Source organism: Mytilus galloprovincialis, chromosome 4 (assembly GCF_965363235.1).
Source record: "Mytilus galloprovincialis chromosome 4, xbMytGall1.hap1.1, whole genome shotgun sequence".
Lineage (NCBI taxonomy): Eukaryota > Metazoa > Mollusca > Bivalvia > Mytilida > Mytilidae > Mytilus > Mytilus galloprovincialis.
This window is the reverse complement of record NC_134841.1, coordinates 5,887,450-5,908,845: the sequence shown is the minus strand read 5'-3', so window position 1 is coordinate 5,908,845 and position 21,396 is coordinate 5,887,450. Positions and strand designations below refer to the sequence as shown.

Sequence of the window (21,396 nt, the reverse complement as noted above, 5' to 3'; positions counted from 1 at the left end):
TAGCACCACGTTAGGCAGCAACCATTTGATTTTCAGGACAATTTTTTTTCGCCTTTGGCGAAAAACAATCTATTTTTTTCGCGACAAGTCGAAAATAATTTTTTTCTTTCGAATTTTAGCATTACATATAGTGGCAGCTGAGGGTGAAACAAACATTTTTTTTTCTCAGAATCAAAAACAAATTATTTTTTTCTCCAAAAACTAGAAACAACCTTTTTTTCCAAAAAAAACCATAGCCCCCACCCCCCCCCCCCCCCCAGAAAATCAAATGGTTGCTGCCTTACTCTCTATTCTTTATATAGTCTATAAATATTCTTTATATTTTAGGGACAAATTATGGTTTCTATTTCTGTGGAATATCTTTCTGTATTCTTGATTCCCCTGGCCATTTTTCATAGATTTATCCAACATGATGATGTGTTACTGATGCCACGAAAAACGATCAAAAGACAAATAACAGTACACAAAACGTCGACGGACTAGGTGCCATGTGCAAAACTTTTCATGTCACGTGTTACAATTTCAGCTTCCATTTGGCAATTGAAAATACTGTCAAAGATCGATTTGTACGTGGTTTATCATCATTAAAAAAAAACAAAATTAGATGTGTCAAAGCGACCGTGACGAATGGCCCCGTCTCAAAAATTAGATAAATCTGCAATTTCAATAACACATGTGGACACGAACATGATGGCCGGTTGTCTCACATATCAAAAATCAGCTCAAAATCAGTCTGGAGGCGTATCTAAAAAAAATTCCGAATAACTGTGATTTTCAACAATTTTTAAAGTTACAAACCCTTAATTTTGGCAAAAATCAGCGGAGCGGAACGAAACGAAACTTAAACTTGATCTGTAACTCATCATGGTTAGCTCACATACCAAAAATCAGCCCAATATCTGAAAGCATTTAGAAAAAAGGTCCGTATAACTGTAATTTTCAAATATTTATAAAACTCCAATTAGCCTTAAACAATGTAGTAGGAAATGCTCCAATGTTTCTTCAGATTCATTGCATAGCTTGCAATTTGGATGAATAGTATTTTTACTAAATTTTGCCCTAGTACTTTGGAGCATGTAAGTACCAGTTACTAGCTTACATTTTAATTCTGCCTTTTTTTTTGTCATATTGGTTATTTCTTACACACTGAGACTACTATAACAGTAGTTAGTAGTAGTCTCAGTTACACATTTCAAAATGTTATGTGGATTATTGATGGGATCCTTTTGAAGAGATAAATGTTTAAGCGTAGATTTGTGTTACATTTTTTTGTCCAAATTGAAGACCAGTATTCATTTATTGATGTTTTCAATTGTTTTTCCACATATATTTTGATGGAGGATGTTCCATAATTTCTTCTGCTTTTGGCAGTTGATATTTTTGCAAAATTTTATTTATACGACAAATAAAAGTGTTGTCAAAATTCGAACTAATTTCCAATTCCATTTCCAGTATTTTACGTTCTATCGAACCATCCAGGCGAGAGATTGAGAGAAATAATGCTAGCATGTTTTGTCTAAAACCGACTCAAGTGGGCTCAGCTCCTATTAGTATATATACTGCTGCAGATGCTGTTCTTTCTGGTAGACAATTGAATTGTTTAAATATATTTCTTTTTAATTGTTCCAGTTGAGATATATTCTTTTTTGTGCATATTTGAACCTCAAGCCCATAAAGATAACGTGGGACAGCGTAGGTTTTCCATACTTTTTTAAGTACTATTGGTGACATTAATATTTTTGCATGTAGACCAGAACCTAGCAAGGCATATATAGTTTGTCGGCCTGTTTAAAGTCTTTCATCCAAGTTGACTTTGTCATTTGTAGCTCTATAGCTATATATATATAGTGATACCTAGATGCTTTAGTTTTTCTACTCTTTTTATTTCTTTTCCGTTGAAGTTGTATGATTGGAATTGTTGTTATGATCCTTTAGAGACACACATAATTTCAGTTTTATCAGGATTGATTTTAACCATGTCCCTTTTGGTGTGAAATTCTATAATGCCTAGCATTGCTTGTATATCGGATTGTTCTCCTAGTAAAGCAATATCGTCCGCGGATGTTGGATATGAGATATCTTCTAAACAATTTTTATATAAGATATCTAATATAATTTATAAGATATCTTATATAATTGTCTTTATAAGATATCTCATAAACTTTGTAAGATATCTTATAAACTATATGAGATATCTTATAAACTATGTAAGATATCTTGAAAATTATATAAGATATCTTATAAATTATATTAGATATCTTATATAAAAAAATTTTATAAGATATCTTATATAAAAATTGTTTAGAAGATATCTCATATACTTTATAAGATAAACTATAGAATATATCTTATAAAGTATAAAAAATATCTTATAAATTTTAGATGATATCTTATATAAAATTAAAGATATCTTATATAATATATAATAAAATTAACGGTACCAATTTTCTTGCACCAGATGCGCATTTCAACAATACATGTCTCTTCAGTGATACTCGTGGCCAAATTATTTGAAATCCAAAGCTTATATAAAAGATGAAGAGCTATAATCCAAAAGGTCCAAAATGTATAGCCAAATCCGTGAAAGAAATCAGATAAGATATCTCATAAAAATGAAATTATATAAATTATCTTATATATTATAGGAGATATCTTATTTAGTTTATAAGATATCTTATAAACTTTATAAGATATCTCCTAAAGTTTATAAGATATCTTATATAGTTTATAAGATATCTAGTATAGTTTATAAGATATCTTATAGAATGAAATTCAAATCAGTGTGGCTGTGGCCATTGATTGACACATTAAATTCCTCCGTTGACTGGGACAATTTAGGTGAACGTTTGTATGTAACGACCACTGCTCACTATGTACTTTTTAAAGACACTTAAACTATGGGTTCACCAAAGGTTCTCAACACCTTAATAAAGTAATTCGAAAAATTAATCAGAAATAACACGATGTTTTTGATTTATATCAATTATATAAATCAAAACATAAAGGTTATTCCTGATTAATTTTTCATTATTTTATAATTAAAGGCGTTAAGAAACCTTTGGTGACCCCACAGTTTAAATGTCTATCGTAGGTACGTCGTGAACAGTGGTCGTTACAGACAAACGTTCACGTAAATTGTCCCAGTCAATGGATGAATTTAATGTGTCAATCAATGGCCACAGCCACACTGTTTTGAATTTCATTCGATAGTCTATAAGATATCTTACATAGTTTATCAGATATCTTATAAACTATATGAGATATCTTATAAACTGTATAATATATCTTATAAACTATAAAAGATATCTTATAAACTTTCTAAGATATCTTATAAACTATACGAGGCTTGCTATGCTTTAGATCGACGTCACAGTACTTCAACCAATCAGGGAATGTTTATTTGGGGCACTTGACCTATTTTAACTCAGATTTTGGCACATTTTCATCGAAATTATAGAAAAATGGAATATTGTTCGTACATATAAAATAGAAAAAGATGAATACTTTAAGCTAAAGATGATTTGGATGGGGGTTCTGTGTATTCAAATTATTTGTACAACTCTCCTTACTGATGCAATATTTTGGAATTTCCGTGACCTAAATGGTTCGCGAAAATTAATATTTTTATATATAGAATAGTTATAAGATATCTCATAAAAATTTATAAGATATCTCGGCATAAAAATTTATAAGATATCTCCTACAGCATGTAAAGTTTATAAGATATCTTATATAGTTATAAACTATATAAGATATCTTATAAACTATATAAGATATCTTATAAACTATATAAGATATCTTATAAACTTATATAGTTTATCTTATATAATTGTCTTTATAAGATATCTTATAAATTATATCAGATATCTAATGTAAAAATTGTTTACAAGATATCTCATATACTATATAAAGTATATAAAATATCATATAAACTTTATGAGATATCTTATATAACATTAAAGATATCTCATATAATATTAAAGATATCTCATATAACATTAAATATATCTTATATAATCAAGGATTTGTATAATATACAAATCCTTGATATAATATATGAGATATCTTATAGAAATGAAATTGTATAAGATATCTTATATATATTAAAGGAGATATCTTATATATTATATAAGATATCTTATATATTATAGGAGATATCTTGAAATTCCAATAAAAAGTAAAACGGCTTGCCATAATATTGCCTAGCTTTGCGCCTAAAGTTTTTAAATGCACCTAAATTTTCATGAACTCAAGCGAACTTTCAAATCTGTGTTATATGACGCTTGTAATTAAATCGAAAGTAAAAAAATATGTAGGTATTTTAAAAAATCCGTTCACAAAAGTTGTCGTGTAAGTTTTGTTCAGGTTAGTTTCTGATCAAGGAAAAATTAGTTTTGTTTTGTTGCAAGGCAGACAATAGGGAGTCTGACAATACGTTATTGGCACAAATTAAAAATGGTAATGATCGAAAACGTTTTGAAATTTGTTTTCCCATGCTAGGGTTGGTCTTTTCACCACCGCACACCCTAAAAAAAACCACAAACCCGTAATAAAAACAGAAATGTTACACAATACAGCAATACAATCGATTAAATGACGTAATATTCATTTCTCATGTTTTTCATATTTTTATGTGCATTTATAGTGATGTTATTAATAAAGTTGAGAATCAAATTTTAAAAAAAAATGCTGCCAGACCATCAATAGTTTTTCCGGATTTACCGGCATTGTCTGTATTTCATTGTGCATGTATATAGATATGTATCTTATGGTCTTTACTTTTCAATAATATTAGAAATTAATTGTTCAAACAGTGGTGGATCCAGCCATTTTAAAAAGGGGGGGGGGGGGGTTCCCAACCCAGGACAAAGGGGGTTCCAACTATATCCGTGGATCCGCCAATGTCAAATAAGTTAACCCTTTCCTCCATGGATTTTTTTTTCTCACATACTTGATTCACAAATAAAAAAAATCATCAGGTTTAAAGTATTGATGTATTGTGAAAACAAATATTTCATCAATAAAATTTACGTCAGATATTCTCTTGAATATCCTTTTCATATTGGATACAATTTTTTTAAGTTTGATGCAGACATTTTGTAATCAAACCGTTTCAACTAAGGTACTACACAGGCGTCAAAAGGCGTCATTATGGAGTAAAGGGGGTGGCGTCAAAACACGTCATTGTGGAGGAAAGGGTTAAAACATTTTATTTAATGTGAAATTATCACAATAATTATATTTAAAAAAATGTTGGACTTGAAAGTGTATTGATCTGACAACAGCCCTGAAAAACCGTTCTTTGGGGGTTCTTATGTTATCATCTCGTATCAATTTGTGTATATGTAATGATGTATGTAGAAACATATCCATCTTTGTCAGATAAAGACGAAAAACAATATAATTAGGTGTGATAGATGCCATTTTGATGTGTTCCGTGGTGGTCAGCGGTGTGCGGTGGTGAAAAGACCATGGTCCCCAAATATCAAAATCATCAGAAGGACCTTTTAAAAGAGCTACGTACTCGCAGCAAATGGACAAGTTAACTCATACCACTGCAAACTTGTACTACTAAAAGTTAATCCTATATAATATAAGACTCCCAGAGGTTCATAGCATTTACATTCAACGTTTTTTTATCAGATATTTTTTTTTACTATATCATGTGTTGAACCCTGGTCATGCTGGTTCAACCATTAATAGTAAAAAACAAGAATGTGTCCACAGTACACGGATGCCCCACTCACACTATCATTTTCTATGTTTAAAGGACTGTGAAATTGGAATAAATTCTCTAATTTGGCATTAAAATTAGAATGATCGTATCAAAGGGAACATGTATACTAAGTTTCAAGTTGATTGGACTTCTACTTTATCAAAAACTACCTTGACCAAAAACTTTAACCTGAAATTTGCACTATCATTTTCTATGTTCAGTGAACCGTAAAATTGGGGTCAAAACTCTAATTTGGCATTTAAATTAGAAAGATCATATCATAGGGCACATGTATACTAAGTTTCAAGTTGATTGGACTTCAACTTCATCAAAAACTACCTTGACCAAAAACTTTAACCTGAAGCCAAAAACTTTAACCTGAAATTTGCACTATCATTTTCTATGTTCAGTGAACCGTAAAATTGGGGTCAAAACTCTAATTTGGCATTTAAATTAGAAAGATCATATCATAGGGCACATGTATACTAAGTTTCAAGTTGATTGGACTTCAACTTCATCAAAAACTACCTTGACCAAAAACTTTAACCTGAAGCCAAAAACTTTAACCTGAAATTTGCACTATCATTTTCTATGTTCAGTGAACCGTAAAATTGGGGTCAAAACTCTAATTTGGCATTTAAATTAGAAAGATCATATCATAGGGCACATGTATACTAAGTTTCAAGTTGATTGGACTTCAACTTCATCAAAAACTACCTTGACCAAAAACTTTAACCTGAAGCCAAAAATTTTAACCTGAAATTTGCACTATCATTTTCTATCAGTGAACCGTAAAATTGGGGTCAAAACTCTAATTTGGCATTAAAATTAGAAAGATCATATCATAGGGAACATGTGTACCAAGTTTGAAGTCGATTGGACTTACACTTCATCAAAAACTACCTCGACCAAAAACTTTAACCTGAAGCGGGACAGACGGACGAACGGACGAACGGACGAACGAACGGACGGACGAACGAACGGACGGACGAACGGACGCACAGACCAGAAAACATAATGCCCCTCTACTATCGTAGGTGGGGCATAAAAATAATATCTGATAAAAAAAGTTGAATGTAATAAATGCGCGGTTCAACATTAATAGTAAAAAACAAGAATGTGTCCAAAGTACACAGATGCCCCACTCGCACTATCATTTTACATTTGGGTAAAAAATCTTATTTGGCATAAAAATTAGGAAGATCATACCATAGGGAACATGTGTACTAAGTTTCAAGTTGATTGGACCAAAACTTCATCAAAAACTATCTTGACCATAAAATCTTTAACCTAAAACTCTCACTTTCATTTTCTATGTTCAGTGGACCGTGAAATTGGGGTCAAAAGTCTAATTTTGCTGTAAAATTAAAAAGATCATATCATAAGGAACATGTGTACTAAGTTACAAGTTGAGTGGACCTCAGCTTCATCAAAAACTACCTTGACCAAAAACTTTAACCTGAAGCGGGACAGACGAATGAACAAACGGACAAACGAACGGACGAACAAACGGACGCACAGACCAGAAAACATGATGCCCCTTTACTATCGTAGGTGGGGCATAAAAATATCTGATAAAAAACATTGAATGTAAATGATATGAACCTCTAGAGTCTTATATTATATGGGACTACACTAAAAGTCAACTCGTACTAACGGATACTCGTACCACTGCGAAGTCGTACCAAACAAAATTCGTACCATTGCAAACTCGTACCATTAAAAATATATTCAATATACATGATATACGAATGTGTTGTGTTTTTTTTTTAAATCTTTAGGCAGCAACCATTTGATTTTCTGGGGGGGGGGGGGGGGGGAGCTATGTTTTTTTTTGGAAAAAAAAGTTTGTTTCCAGTTTTTGGAGAAAAAAATAATTTGTTTTTGATTCTGAGAAAAAAAAAATTGTTTGTTTCACCCTCAGCTGCCACTATATGTAATGCTAAAATTGAAAGAAAAAAATTGTTTTCGACTTGTCGCGAAAAAAATAGATTGTTTTTCGCCACAGGTGAAAAAAAAATTTGTCCAGAAAAAAAAACCATAGCCCCCCCCAGAAAATCAAATGGTTGCTGACTTATAAACCAAATTGAATTTTTTGAATATACCAGATTTTAATGTAAACTTGGAACAGAAATACGAATGTTAAATGTATTTCTTAACTATCATGTTAACTAATATTTTAAATTCATTCCATTCTGTGATTAAGTTTTGTTGGTTCTCGAATGCATATGATTTAAAACAGCTTAAAAATTAAATGAATCATGTTTATTATTCAATGAAATTCCTGATTATCAAAACACAAGCTGATATGAGTTGTCTAAACATGCTTAAACTAAATAAAGCCCCTTTTCCTCATGCCAATCTACGGCTACAAATGATTTATGACAATGGGAAAGATTTATTTTTGACATTCCATATTGATGTGGTCTATTGTTCAGCATAGAGCTGAATATTGTATATAAATAAATCTCATACTTTCTAAATGTTGGTCATAAACAATTTTAAACCTATCAAAACAATATTAATACATTCTCTCGTTAAATCAAATTCCATTTAAAAACAATAATGACTACCAAAATCTATTAAATGTAACTAATTTGTAATGATTAAAATTAAATAAAAAAACTGTCAGTAAAAGTTAAATAAAGGAACTGTCCAATCTGCCACAGTTTTCTCTATCCAATTAGGCTAGACAAGGAAAAATAAATACATGTATTAGGCAGCAACCATTTGATTTTCTGGGGGGTGGGGGTGTTTGTTTCCAGTTTTTGGAGAAAAAAATAGTTTTCGAAATGTCGCCAACAAAAAAGTTTGGTTTTCGCCTACATTTGTAGTTTGCCCAGAAAAAAATTCCATAGCCCCCTCCCAAAAATCAAATGGTTGCTGCCTAATGAACATCTATTGCAATACGTTAAATAATTTTTCGTTTGCCCTCTTTCACAATTGTACCTGTTTATAAAAGGTTTTGTGTAGGTAAAGTTTTTAATCAGGCTTTAGTACATGTTGTAAGTTAGTTTATAGTGTACATGGTGTATTGCTGTGAAAAATAAATATTTTTTTTTCTGTTTTAAAATATTAAAGTGATATTCTTAAAACGTAAACAGATTTCATGTTGTGATTTATTTTAAATTTTAAGAAAGGAATAAAGAATATTGTCATGATGATCAAAGATTTTAGATTTTTAAATGCAACATCGTTTGTAACGTTCATTTGGATAACCACACCAATTCTTATGGCATCAATGAACAGACGATGTATGACAAATTTTAAATGTGATTTGACGCTGTTTTCTGTTATATTTATTAGAATGGAGATAACAATATTGTATTCTAAGCTGATCCTCTCCTGTTAAAGATATTGCATTTTTGTTATATCTTCATTTTCATGTTTATTATTGTTATGTTTCTTATATTTGTTGCGTCTTGTACAATGTTATATTTACTATATATAGATATAGATATGTCTTGTATATTGAACTCATCAGTCTTCAAAATCATGGACTTGATCTTTCATTACTTTGAACCCCAATCTGTTTGAAAAAACTAGGGTCAGAACCAGTACGCTTTCTGCGAGAAAAAATAACAAGATACAATGGTTTCTATGCATAAAAAACAATTGATAAAAAAAAGAAATGACAAATCATGACCAAAATAAAACATTGAACAGACAAACAAACACAAAACATGACACTGCTAACACTGAAAACCAAATAATAAGCATAATGCCCCACAATGAAATGTTGAAAAGTGTTTTTGTGATAAAAATATTTATGCAGATTATTATCATGATATCACACTAATCATGGTTAAGCTGATTTAGTAATTTTTTAACTCAATTTTTTCTTCTTCAGAGTTTTTCTGAAACCTATTCAATGAAAACGACATTTGGTCAAGTAGTGATAGGTCCTCCAGGATGTGGTAAGACGACCTACTGTCATGGAATGTCACAATTCCTTACTCAGCTCGGTAGAGAGGTTGCTGTCATCAATTTAGATCCAGCCAATGACAGTCTCCCATACAATTGTGCTTTGGACATTTCAGATCTGATTACTTTATCTGATGTTATGGACACGTTAAAGTTAGGTCCTAATGGTGGCCTGCTATACTGCATGGAATATCTTGAGAAGAATATAGACTGGTTTGAAAAAGAACTGAAGAAATTGGAGGGCAAATATTTATTATTTGATTTTCCTGGACAAGTTGAATTATATACACATCACAATGCTGTGAGAAATGTTCTCCAAAAACTTCAGAAATGGGATTGTCGTCTGGTTGCTGTCCATCTGGTTGATTCACACTATTGTAGTGACTCATCAAAATTCATTTCAGTTTTATTAACATCATTATCCACCATGTTACAAATAGAATTACCTCATGTGAATGTTTTATCCAAGTGTGATTTGATAGAGAAGTTTGGAAAGCTATCATTTAACCTTGACTTTTACACTGAAGTCCTTGACCTTCATTACTTATTGGATGATTTTAAGGTTTGTATTCTATTGGAACATAGAGGTTGAAGTTCAAAAAGAACTGTTATAGCTAATCATAACGGTTACGGATAATGCTTGAAAAAAAATTTCCCCTCCTTATAAATCATGATAATAGATGCACGATAGAAAGTTTTTTTTTTATAAAAATGTATTTATGAAATTTTTTATTTTAACAGAAATTGATGTTTTTACAGTACACTATTGTACATTTGTGCAAGGAATTGTGGCTAAATAATTAAAAAAATTTATTTCATATTTGACCTATAATGTTTAACTTTTACAAATTATGACTTGGATGAGAGAGTTGTCTCATTGGTACTCATACTACATCTTCTAATATCTACTTATAAAATCAATATAAACATAGTGAAGCTGGTATGCTTTGAAAATCTTAGCAGAAGGGTTTAACTAAAAGATATGTATTTTTTGCTATTAAACATCTTTTTTATTATGTTTTTTTTTTACAGTATTATCATGATTATTAAAAGAAAGTTAATTTATTTCAGGAAAGTCAAGATGTACAGAAATATAAGAAATTAAATTCAGCCCTTATAGATATTATTGAGGAATATAGTTTGGTATCATTTGTACCACTGTTTGTAGAGGTAAGGGGATACTACTATAGTCTGGTACCATTGTTTGTAGAGTTTAGGGGAGATAGATATAGTCTGCTATCATTAAATTTTGTACCATTGTTTCTAGATAAACGTAATTAAAGACAACAACACCCATCAATTACCGCATGGTGATTAATTTATTGTGGTCGACATGTTTCGCCAACAAGCGTGGCGTCTTCAGGACAATATTATACATGAAATCAAACAGTGAAGTACAAATTTTGCGGTTGTGCGGTTTGCCTTAACAATAGAGGTTGTTATGACGACGTTATAGATATAAATAGAAAGTGAAAGTGAAAGTAAAATAAGAATCTAGTATAGTTCAAAGAGAAAGTTAGTCAATAAAGTTATTAACGATGTGGTTATCTCCTATTCTTGCACGTCTGTGTAGTGGTCCTCATAGAAGTTTCTAGTGGTAATAATGTAGAAATGATGGAAGTAGCTCATAAAATGTCAGTTCATTTCCAAATTGGACAACACCCCATTGGCCATCCCGTACCAATTCAACTGGCTTCGCTCCGAGGGAGGTACTGCTTCCATTGAGTTAGTAAAAGGTGAAGTGTGTGATCGCCGCAATTTTGGGAATTGTAAATCTTGGTAGATGTGTTCATAAAAATTAACTTTGCTAATAAAATGTCCGTGGATGAAGCTTTTCTTTATAAATATGGTTTGTGGTTTATGTGGTTCATCTTGGTTCTGGTTCCTTCAAAACTGACATTTTATGAGCTTCTTCCATCATTTCTACATTACCATCTACCAAGATTTACAATTCCCAAAATTGCGGCGATCACACACTTCACCTTTTACTAACTGAATGGAAGCAGTACCTCCCTCGGAGCGAAGCCAGTTGAATTGGTACGGGATGGCCAATGGGGTGTTGTCCAATTTGGAAATGAACTGACATTTTATGAGCTACTTCCATCATTTCTACATTATTACCACTAGAAACTTCTATGAGGACCACTACACAGACGTGCAAGAATAGGAGATAACCACATCGTTAATAACTTTATTGACTAACTTTCTCTTTGAACTATACTAGATTCTTATTTTACTTTCACTTTCACTTTCTATTTATATCTATAACGTCGTCATAACAACCTCTATTGTTAAGGCAAACCGCACAACCGCAAAATTTGTACTTCACTGTTTGATTTCATGTATAATATTGTCCTGAAGACGCCACGCTTGTTGGCGAAACATGTCGACCACAATAAATTAATCACCATGCGGTAATTGATGGGTGTTGTTGTCTTTAATTACGTTCATTGTTTCTAGAGTTAAGGGAATATAGCTAAAGTCTGGTATCATTTAAATTTGTAATATTGTTTGTAGAGTTGAGGGAAAGTAGCTAGTTTGGTATCATTGGTACCATTTTTGTTAAGCCTTGGACTTTAGTCGAAAAAGTGAGACATAGCGATCCTACATTCCGTCGGTGTCATCATCATGGTTGGTGTCAGTGGCGGCTTCCACAAATATTCACTCTGTGGGTAAAGTTTTTAAAATTTTAATAACTTTCTTAAACTATCCTGGGTTTGTACCAAACTTGGACAGAAGCTTGTTTATGATCATAAGATAGTATCCAGAAGTAAATTTTGTAAAAATAAAATTCCATTTTTTCCGTATTTCACTTATAAATGGACTTAGTTTTTCTTCTGGGAAATATAAAATTCACTCTGTGGTTAAAAGTTTTTTAGAATTTTGATAACTTTCTTAAACTACGGTATCCTGGGTTTGTACCAAACTTGGACAGAAGCTTGTTTATAGAAGATAGTATCCAGAAGTAAATTCCGTAAAAAAATAAATCCATTTTTTCCGTATTTTACTTTTAAATAGACTTAGATTTTCTACCAGGAAACAACACATTCACTCTGTGGTTAAAGTTTTTAAAATTTTGATAACTTTCTTCATCTTCGCTAGCCAAGGGTTATGATCCACTCCCTTTCTCTTCACCCTTGGTGGATTGAGATAGAATTTCGGAGACACAAGGTAAGGATTTTTTTTGGTTGCAGTAGAAACTCGCTGCATCCAATCAAAAAGTGCCTATAACATGATCACGTGTAGATGTAGAAAGTGTTTGTAAACAATTGCCACATGTAATGATCTTTATTGTGCAACAAGTCTTTACATCACTAAACATACGACTATATTTAGTGACAACTTGAATGTTTTTAATCAACTAATAGAAGTTCCTGTGTATGTTTCTTGCACAAATGCATGAATATATGTTGACATATATTTTCGTTTCCGGCTTTACCAAGTGTATAGAATCTAGATGCTACTGTGTTTTTACCTCCAAATTGAAGAGTTCAAGTGCTACCATTGGTATAGAATAATGTATTCGGAATGGGTGTGACTTTAATCTTCCGATAGATGGCGCAACATTGATATTACAAATGTTAGCTCAATCTGCCAAGGGTGAAGAGAACGGGAGGGGATCTTAACCCTTGGCTAGCGAAGATGAACTTTCTTATACTATTTTTGATTGTACCACACTTGGACAGAAGCTTGTTTAAGATAAAAAAATAGTTTCAAGAGGAATATTTTAATTGATTTATTTCCTCATTTTTGTTTAGCCTGCGATTAACAGAAAAAGTAGGCGAGACACTGGGTTCTGTGGAACCCTTACTAATATTTTGTGGAAGAAAGGGGAGATAAATACTATTTGTACCATTTGGTATTAACATGTTAAAAGTTTTTTAAATTAAGCAGGGGTTCAAATTAACATTTGGTACTGGAAGGTCCAGGACCTTTGACACTCAAAACTGAAAGGTCCACAACCTAAATTGCAGGTCCTACTTTTACTTGAAATATTTTATAAGTATTTCAGTAAGATACAAAATTATTGTGCCTTTGGTGTTAGGTTATCTTGTTACATTGTCAGTGTCACTGTTGTATAATATGTTCAATAAACTAATAAATATAATTGTCTTGTATATTATGAATTCATATTATCTTTATTTTTTTTTATTTGGTAGGGTGTCACTGTTGGTAGGTGTGTTGTAACCAAGATTAATAATTAATTACTAATTATATCATTACCTCAGGGCTCACACTACTTCAACTCGATTTTAAAAGTCCACTAGAGCTTGTTACTTTGTTACATTGTATCATATCATTACCTCAGGGCTCACACTACTTCAACTCGATTTTAAAAGTCCACTAGAGCTTGTTACTTTGTTACATTGTATCATATCTAGTTGCACTATTTTTGATAATAAAGTACGAAACTTCCAGCTATTTACAGGCCCCTAAAAATTGAGGAGAAATTACCCCTTGGAATTGCAGTAATTTGTTTACACTTTAAAAACATCTGCATGTCATATCCACATGTATTAATGATAAAAGAAAAATGCTGTCACATTGTATTGGATGTTGACATGGAAATTTGTCAACTAAAAAACTTATTAAGTAATTTTGAGTTTCAACCTAAAATATTTTCTGGTCTTTCTTTCTTTTCCATATATCTTTTGGTTTTCAATTCTAGTGATTATATTTCATAATCTTAGATGTATTTTGTCACAACTTCAAGCCTGACATTATTTTTTTTTATTGTATTTGATCGGCAAACCCGGAATTACCCTTATCCGTCCCGGAAACTGATCCGGTATTGTAATTATCTTCATTTCCGGTTTATATATGGCATCCATTGTTTTTCTATGTTGATGTTGTCAGTCAGATACGATTTCACTCGGATTTACAAATTACTTTTTAACGATTTTCGGTATAAAATTAGCGGTTGGATAAAATGAATATTGCTGTCATGAATAATAAAGATGAGAATTTATTTTGAGATCGTTTATTTGGAAATTTTGATAAAAAGGTCTGCGAAGTTATTTTTTTATTTCCTTTCAAATCGAAGGTCCGTCGGGCGTAGCTAGTAACCAAAACGAAGGTCCGCTTGCAAAAGTGGAAGGTCGCGGACCTCGGACCACCGCTAATTTGAACCCCTGATTAAGTAATGTTTTATTTGCCAGTTAATTTCTGATGAGTTTATTCCTTAAAAAATTATATTCAATGAAATTTATAAAATGTTGCTGAATTCTACCGGCATACATAAAGGCATCAAGTGCTGATCAAGGACTTTTAAAAATAGAGGCTCTCTAGAAAGTCAATATTTGGAGTTATACTTGTAAAAAGTCTGTGCATTTATAATATTCGTCACTAAATAAGGACAGGCTCTATGAAACCCTATCCTGGACTGCCTAATAGGACATTACATGTCTACCACACCATACATAGAGGTTTTAAGTAACTAATATTTCCTAGATTGGCTTGGGACATAACATGTCTATCACACCATACATAAAGGTTAACAGTACCTAATATTTCCTTTTCAGGAGAAGGAGAGTATGTTGCGTATGTTGAAACAAGTTGACAAAGCCAATGGATATGTATTTGGTGATACAGAAGAACATAACATACAGACTCTATTATCATGTGCTGTTGGAGCAGAGTTTGAATATGAGAAGATCAAAGACATTAGAGAGAAATACATGGATACGGAGACAGCATGTGATAGTAGTGAACAAGATATAGATATTGATAGTTGATAAACATGGGTCGTTCTTGTTGAATATACCATTCATTGCAAATAAAAAATACAAGAATGCACATGCTGAAATGTCTTGCCTTCTTTACTAACCATTGCTATTATGTTGATAGTCCTAAATATAATCTCTTTACTACAACTATCACATCAACTTAACATGATCCAAGTAAATGAGGTCAAGGTCAGATAAACCAAATGAAAAATACATGTACACCTTACAATCATTAAAATACACTAGATATAGTTGACCTATTGCTTAAAGTTTCTAAGAAAAAGACTTAACCAAGAAAACTTAAAATTGACCAATGAACCATAAAATGAGGTCAAGGTCAGATGAATCATGCCAGGCAGACATGTTCACCTTACAATCAATACATGTAGTAGATATAGTTGACCTATTCCTTATAGTATCTAGATAACAAACTTAACCATGAAAACTCAACATTGACCAATGAACCACCAACATGAGGTTAAGGTCAGATAATACCTGCCAGACAGACATATACAGCCTACAATACTTCCATACAACAAATATAGTTGGCCTATTGCTTATAGTTTAAAAAAAAAACTCAGACCAAATTACAAAAACTTATCACTGAGAAATGAACTCTGAAAATGAGGTCAAGGCCAAATAAAACCTACAAGACTGACATGTACATCATGCAATATTTCCATACACCAAATATAGTTGACCTATTGCATATTGTATTATAAAAAAAGACCAAAATTCAAAAACTTAACTTTGACCACTGAAACATGAAATGAGGTCAAGGTCATAATTAACCTGACATTTGAACATATAAACTCTACAATCATTCCATACACCAAATATAGTAGATCTATTGCATACAGTATAAGAAAAACAGACCAAAACACAAAAACTGAACTAGAACCACTGAACCATGAAAATGAGGTAAAGTTCAGATGACACCAGCTGCCAGTTGGACAGGTACACCTTACAATCCATCCATCCACCAAATATACTAGTTCTATTGTTTATAGTATCTGAAATATAGACTTGACCACCAAAACTTAACCTTGTTCACTGATCCATGAAACGCAGTCAAGGTCAAGTGACATTTTGTTCAAGAATGGTTGACTTTCTGAAATTGTTTATTATCTCACTACTTATTTTATTGATTTTGTATTTAAATTGTGTCATGATAGATCAAATTTATTGTGTTCACTGTACATTAATTTGTTTCTTTTCAGATGTCTTTTGATTGAGTTAAGCTATTTCAATTGATATTTTTTAGTATTTCTTTCTATGTTGTGATATTACATTATTGTTCCAGGTAAGGGTGAAGGTTGGTGCCATTTAAACCATTATTTACTTTAAACCATTTATTTGCACCTGTCCTAAGTCAGGAACCTAATGGTCAGTGGTTGTCCTTTGTCTGTCACATGCCCATTGTCCTTGACCTCATTTTCATCGTTCAGTGGCTACTTGATAATAAAGTTAAGATTTTTTTGTAATGTTAATTTCTCTCTTATTATGAGTAATAGGATAACTATATTTGATATGTGCATACCTTGCAAGTCCTCATAGATATTATAAGATGTGGTATGAATGCCAATCAACAACTCTCCATCCAAGGCATAATTTGTAAAAGTAAACCATTATAGGACAAAGTACGGTTTTCAACACAGAGCCTTGGCTCACTCTGTAAAAATAAAGTTGAATAGCATTGAGGACCCAAAATTCCAAAAAGTTGTGCCAAATACGGCTAAGGTTTAAAATGATTTTTTTTTTCAATATCATCATGTTAATGAATGTACTTATAATATTATTTAAAAAAAGATTTGCTAATACAGTGACAGACAACCATTTTTGTTTGTAACTCGTAATTAAAAGCCAATTGAAAAATCAGCAGTGAAAAACTGTTTAATATATTATGCTGTTTTTCTGTACTGTCCTAAATAATTTTAGTTAATCTCTGTATTTTGTAGTTAACATGTCTAAATGAACTATTATATTAAATTGTATTTATGTATTTCTCTCTCTTCTTGAGTGTTTTTGTATTTATTTATACTGTATTCCCGTGATGTAATGTTCATTTTAGCGGTATATTTAACATCGCACGAGGTTTAGCTAGCCACACAACCAGGTTTTACCCACTATTTTATTTTCTCAAAATGTCCTATACCAGGTCAGGCATATGGCAGTTGTTACCTAATAGATCGTTTCTGTGTATGTTTCATTTACGTTTGTTTTTGTAGCACTTCAGTTTTTCTGTTGTTTCGTTGTTTTTTTTTTTTTTTTTTTTTTTTTTATAGTTGATGTGTTTCCCTCTGTTTTAGTTTGTTTTCTCTCAATCGATTAATGACTTTTGAACAGCGGTATACTACTGTTGGTTTTATTTATAAATGAAAATAACACTTAAAAATTTGGTAGCGCCTTTTGAATTAATCTTCATCAGCAATGCTGAAACAATCAACTTAAATAAAAAACCTTGAATGCAAGAGTACTTTTAAAATTACACGAAAGAAAAATACATTTAAGGTCAATGACCTTTTCAGAGGGTGTTATAATGTTTGTTTTTAAATATTTTTGAATTATTCGATGGAGAATATAATTTATATTCAATTTTGAATTTGCTGACAAAATTTGGAGTCAAATGTAAATGTTTCTTAACGTGAGTCGTATCGTGCATTGAGAAATATATACTTTAATGACTTTTAGAATGACTATTAAAGTATTTTTAGAGTTATCAACGTAAAAGTAAAAGAAAACCAATACATATTTAACATGACGTACGTGACGGAAAACGAAACAGAGAAAGACACAACAAATTATTCATAGATTAAAAGGAGATTAAATCAAGTCCACTTATATATTTTTAAGTAACTTCACCGTGATGTTTGTTATACACTTATAAGGGGAAAACATTAAACCCGTTTTTTACGCGAAATGTTACTTACCCTGGATTTTTTAATTTCATCAACTTCAAGTAAATATTAATTTGACTGTGGTTTCCATGCAGTTTGTTCAAACTTCTAACCATTCGAACAGTTTGGTTTGATAAAACAAATCACAATTATGTCAGAATTTTGAATAAACAGCAATAGGAAGAGACCAACACTTACAGACAAGTCACAGTAACGATGTAACTACATGATGGTATAATAATAGCAGCAGAAAAATCGTGGACTGAAGCACATATTGCAACTTACAACACAAAAAGTAAAATCACAAAAATACAATACTCCGAGAAAAATTCAAAACGGAAACACCCTTATCAAATGGCAAAATTATAAAAAAAAGTTACATAAAGTTTTTATTTTTTTTCATGTGCATTGATGTAACGTTGTCATAGGAAGCAAGTGCAGCTATAAATGCTGCGATTGCTGAATTATAATGTGAAATAACTAAAAACCGAAATGATGATCCGTTATGCACATCATCAGGTAGTGTTATACATCTGTGATAATTGTCACTCATATAGATATACCCCAATATTTTGTTTGCGAGGATATAACTATTTCTTTCCATTTAATAATACACAAATGAAAAATATGTTGTAACCTAAAAACTGAAAGATACTTAAAGGAAATCAGATAGCACTAGAGTTTAATTTGATTTTAGTTGATTCAATATTTGATACCGGGTATTCATGTATGTATAGAACTATGTTGTTTTATTCTAACATAAGGTTTATACTCATTGCAAACTAAGCATTCCATAGTAAAACATTATTTGTTGGATGAGAGTAAACTTTATTTCCTTGTAAAGGGTTATTCCCGGTCAAGTGTATGAGGGTATGAACAACATCTCATTGATTCATTTGAAATGAAAGCGACCACGAGAACAGAAATATTCGATTTATATAGATAAAAGGTCAGTAAATTTTTAAGTATTTTGAGGGAAAAAAAAATGAAATTGATCATAATTATTTTTTGTTTCCGTTATCAGTTTCCACACATACATAATGTAAGTTTTTAGATGTCAAGACAGATTAACTGTTATAGTAGTTACTTTCTTCCTTTATGCTATTAAGGCTCATTATAAATTTTATAATTCGCTACAAAGACAAGTATGTATGTATATTATTATACTATAATAATTGTATTAGTCTTAGATGCATGATCATTTTTATTATGGGTGTTGTACTAGCTGTCAATAACTACAAGTACTTTCAGATCTGTAGTAATTAAATGTTGTTTTTTTTTTGTTGTTGTTTGGATGGACAAGTACCTGGCCACGTCCACTCTGTATTTTTGTTATTTGTACATGTATTTCTATTTGTATCCATCTGATGAGTTAAGCCTTTTTCAACTGATTTTATAGTTAGTTCTTATGTTGTACTGTTACACTACAATTCCAGGTTAGGGGAGAGTTGGGATCCCGCAAATATGTCTTACCCCGCCACATTCTGTACGTATGTGCCTGTCCCAAGACAGGAGCCTGTAATTCAGTGGTTAAGGTTTGTTGCTGTGTTAATATTTATTCTTCGTTTAGTTTTGTACATTAATGAGGCCGTTAGTTTTCTCGTTGGATTTTGTTTTTCATTTGTGATTTAAGGAACTTTTAAAGCTGACTATGCAGCATAGGCCTTGCTTATCGTTGAAGGCCGTACGGTGACATACATCTGTTAATTTCTGTGTCATTTGGTCTCTTGTGGAGAGTTGTCTCAATTAAAATCGTACCACATCTTCTTTTTATGTCATGACAATTTATGTACTTAACAGTACTAAATATATCAGAACTTTGTTCTCTTTATTATTTTCGTTTCTTTTTTCGAGTATTAAAAATTACTGTTCATCTGTTAAAGATGTACAATTAACTTATTTTGATGTTCGTTATTGTTTTAACCTTTTCGAATATTTTTTTTTTCAATAGACAATAAAGAATATGGAAAACCAAATAAAGGAAAAGGTATGGTATTTAAAAATAAAGATATGTTGTTTGTTAAATTCAGATCAATGTTATTGAGAAATCATTGGTGATATTAATTTCATTACTAGTCATTTACAGCGTAGTGCAATAAATGCAAATATAAGAAAATAAGCGTACAATGATTTTTCCAGTTTGAACAATAGACATGTTAGTTTTTCTTTCACATATCAATTTGCTAAGACTACTAATAAATGTTAATGTTTATAAATATCTTTATTATTATAAAAGGGGACAACAGATACCAGAGGGACAGTCAAACTCATAAATCGAAAATAAACTGACAACGCCATGGCTAAACATGAAAAAAAGACAAACAGACAAACAATAGTACACATGACACAACATCGAAAACTAAAGAATAAGCAACACGAACCCCTCCAAAAAAACTAGGGGCGATCCCAGGTGCTCCGAAAGGGTAAGCAGATCCTGATCCATATGTGGCACCCGTCGTGTTGCTTATGTGATAACAAATCCTGTAAATAGTTTTACCCGGTTTAAGAGATCCAGCCACTGGGTCATATATTATACCCAATCTTTTTTGGATCATTAATTATCTGCTCTAACTCGAAAGACTACAAGACTCAAAACTCGTGAAACGTCAATAAACTGTTTAATTGAGGACTTGACTTATTTTTGACTTTTGATATTTTACCTTTTCGGATGAAAACCGTATTTTTGTCACCAAAACAAAAAAACTATCTGTAAACCCTTGGTTAATTTCAAAATAATGCCCAAATAACACCATATTTTTATGCCCCATTGATGGGCATTATGTTTTCTGGTCTGTGCCTCCGCTCGTCCGTCTGTTCGCCCGTCCCTTCGTCCATTCGTCCCGCTTCAGGTTAAAGTTTTTGATAGAGCTGAAATCCAATCATTCAACTTGAAACTTAGTACACATGATCCTTATGATATGATCTTTCTAATTGTTAAGTCAAATTAAACTTTTTACCCCAATTTCATGGTCCACTGAACATAGAAAATGAAAGTTCAAGTTTCAGGTTAAAGTTTTTTGGTTAAGGTAGTTTTTGATGAAGTTGAAGTCAAATCAACTTGAAACTTAGTACAAATGTTCCCAATGATATTTTTCTAATTTTAATGCCAAATTGGAGATTTTCTCCCATTTTC

General features: G+C 31.6%; 1 protein-coding gene and 1 long non-coding RNA gene across 4 annotated transcripts in view; one reads left to right on the top strand and one right to left on the bottom strand.

Moving 5' to 3' along the window:
* Positions 1-21,396, bottom strand: part of LOC143071209 (uncharacterized) — a 195,278-nt gene that overhangs the window by 89,812 nt on the left and 84,070 nt on the right. The window lies entirely within an intron of this gene.
* Positions 4,262-15,436, top strand: LOC143071206 (GPN-loop GTPase 2-like). Of its 3 annotated transcripts, none has more exons than XM_076245372.1 (4): positions 4,262-4,312; positions 9,567-10,202; positions 10,712-10,810; positions 15,163-15,436. In XM_076245372.1, the coding sequence occupies exons 1-4, from the start codon at positions 4,277-4,279 to the stop codon at positions 15,373-15,375; spliced, it is 984 nt and encodes a 327-aa protein (XP_076101487.1). In that variant the 5' UTR covers positions 4,262-4,276; the 3' UTR covers positions 15,376-15,436. The 3 variants fall into 3 exon arrangements, with proteins under 3 accessions (XP_076101487.1, XP_076101488.1, XP_076101489.1); XM_076245373.1 differs by having other exon boundaries at positions 4,270-4,365; XM_076245374.1 differs by having other exon boundaries at positions 4,286-4,350.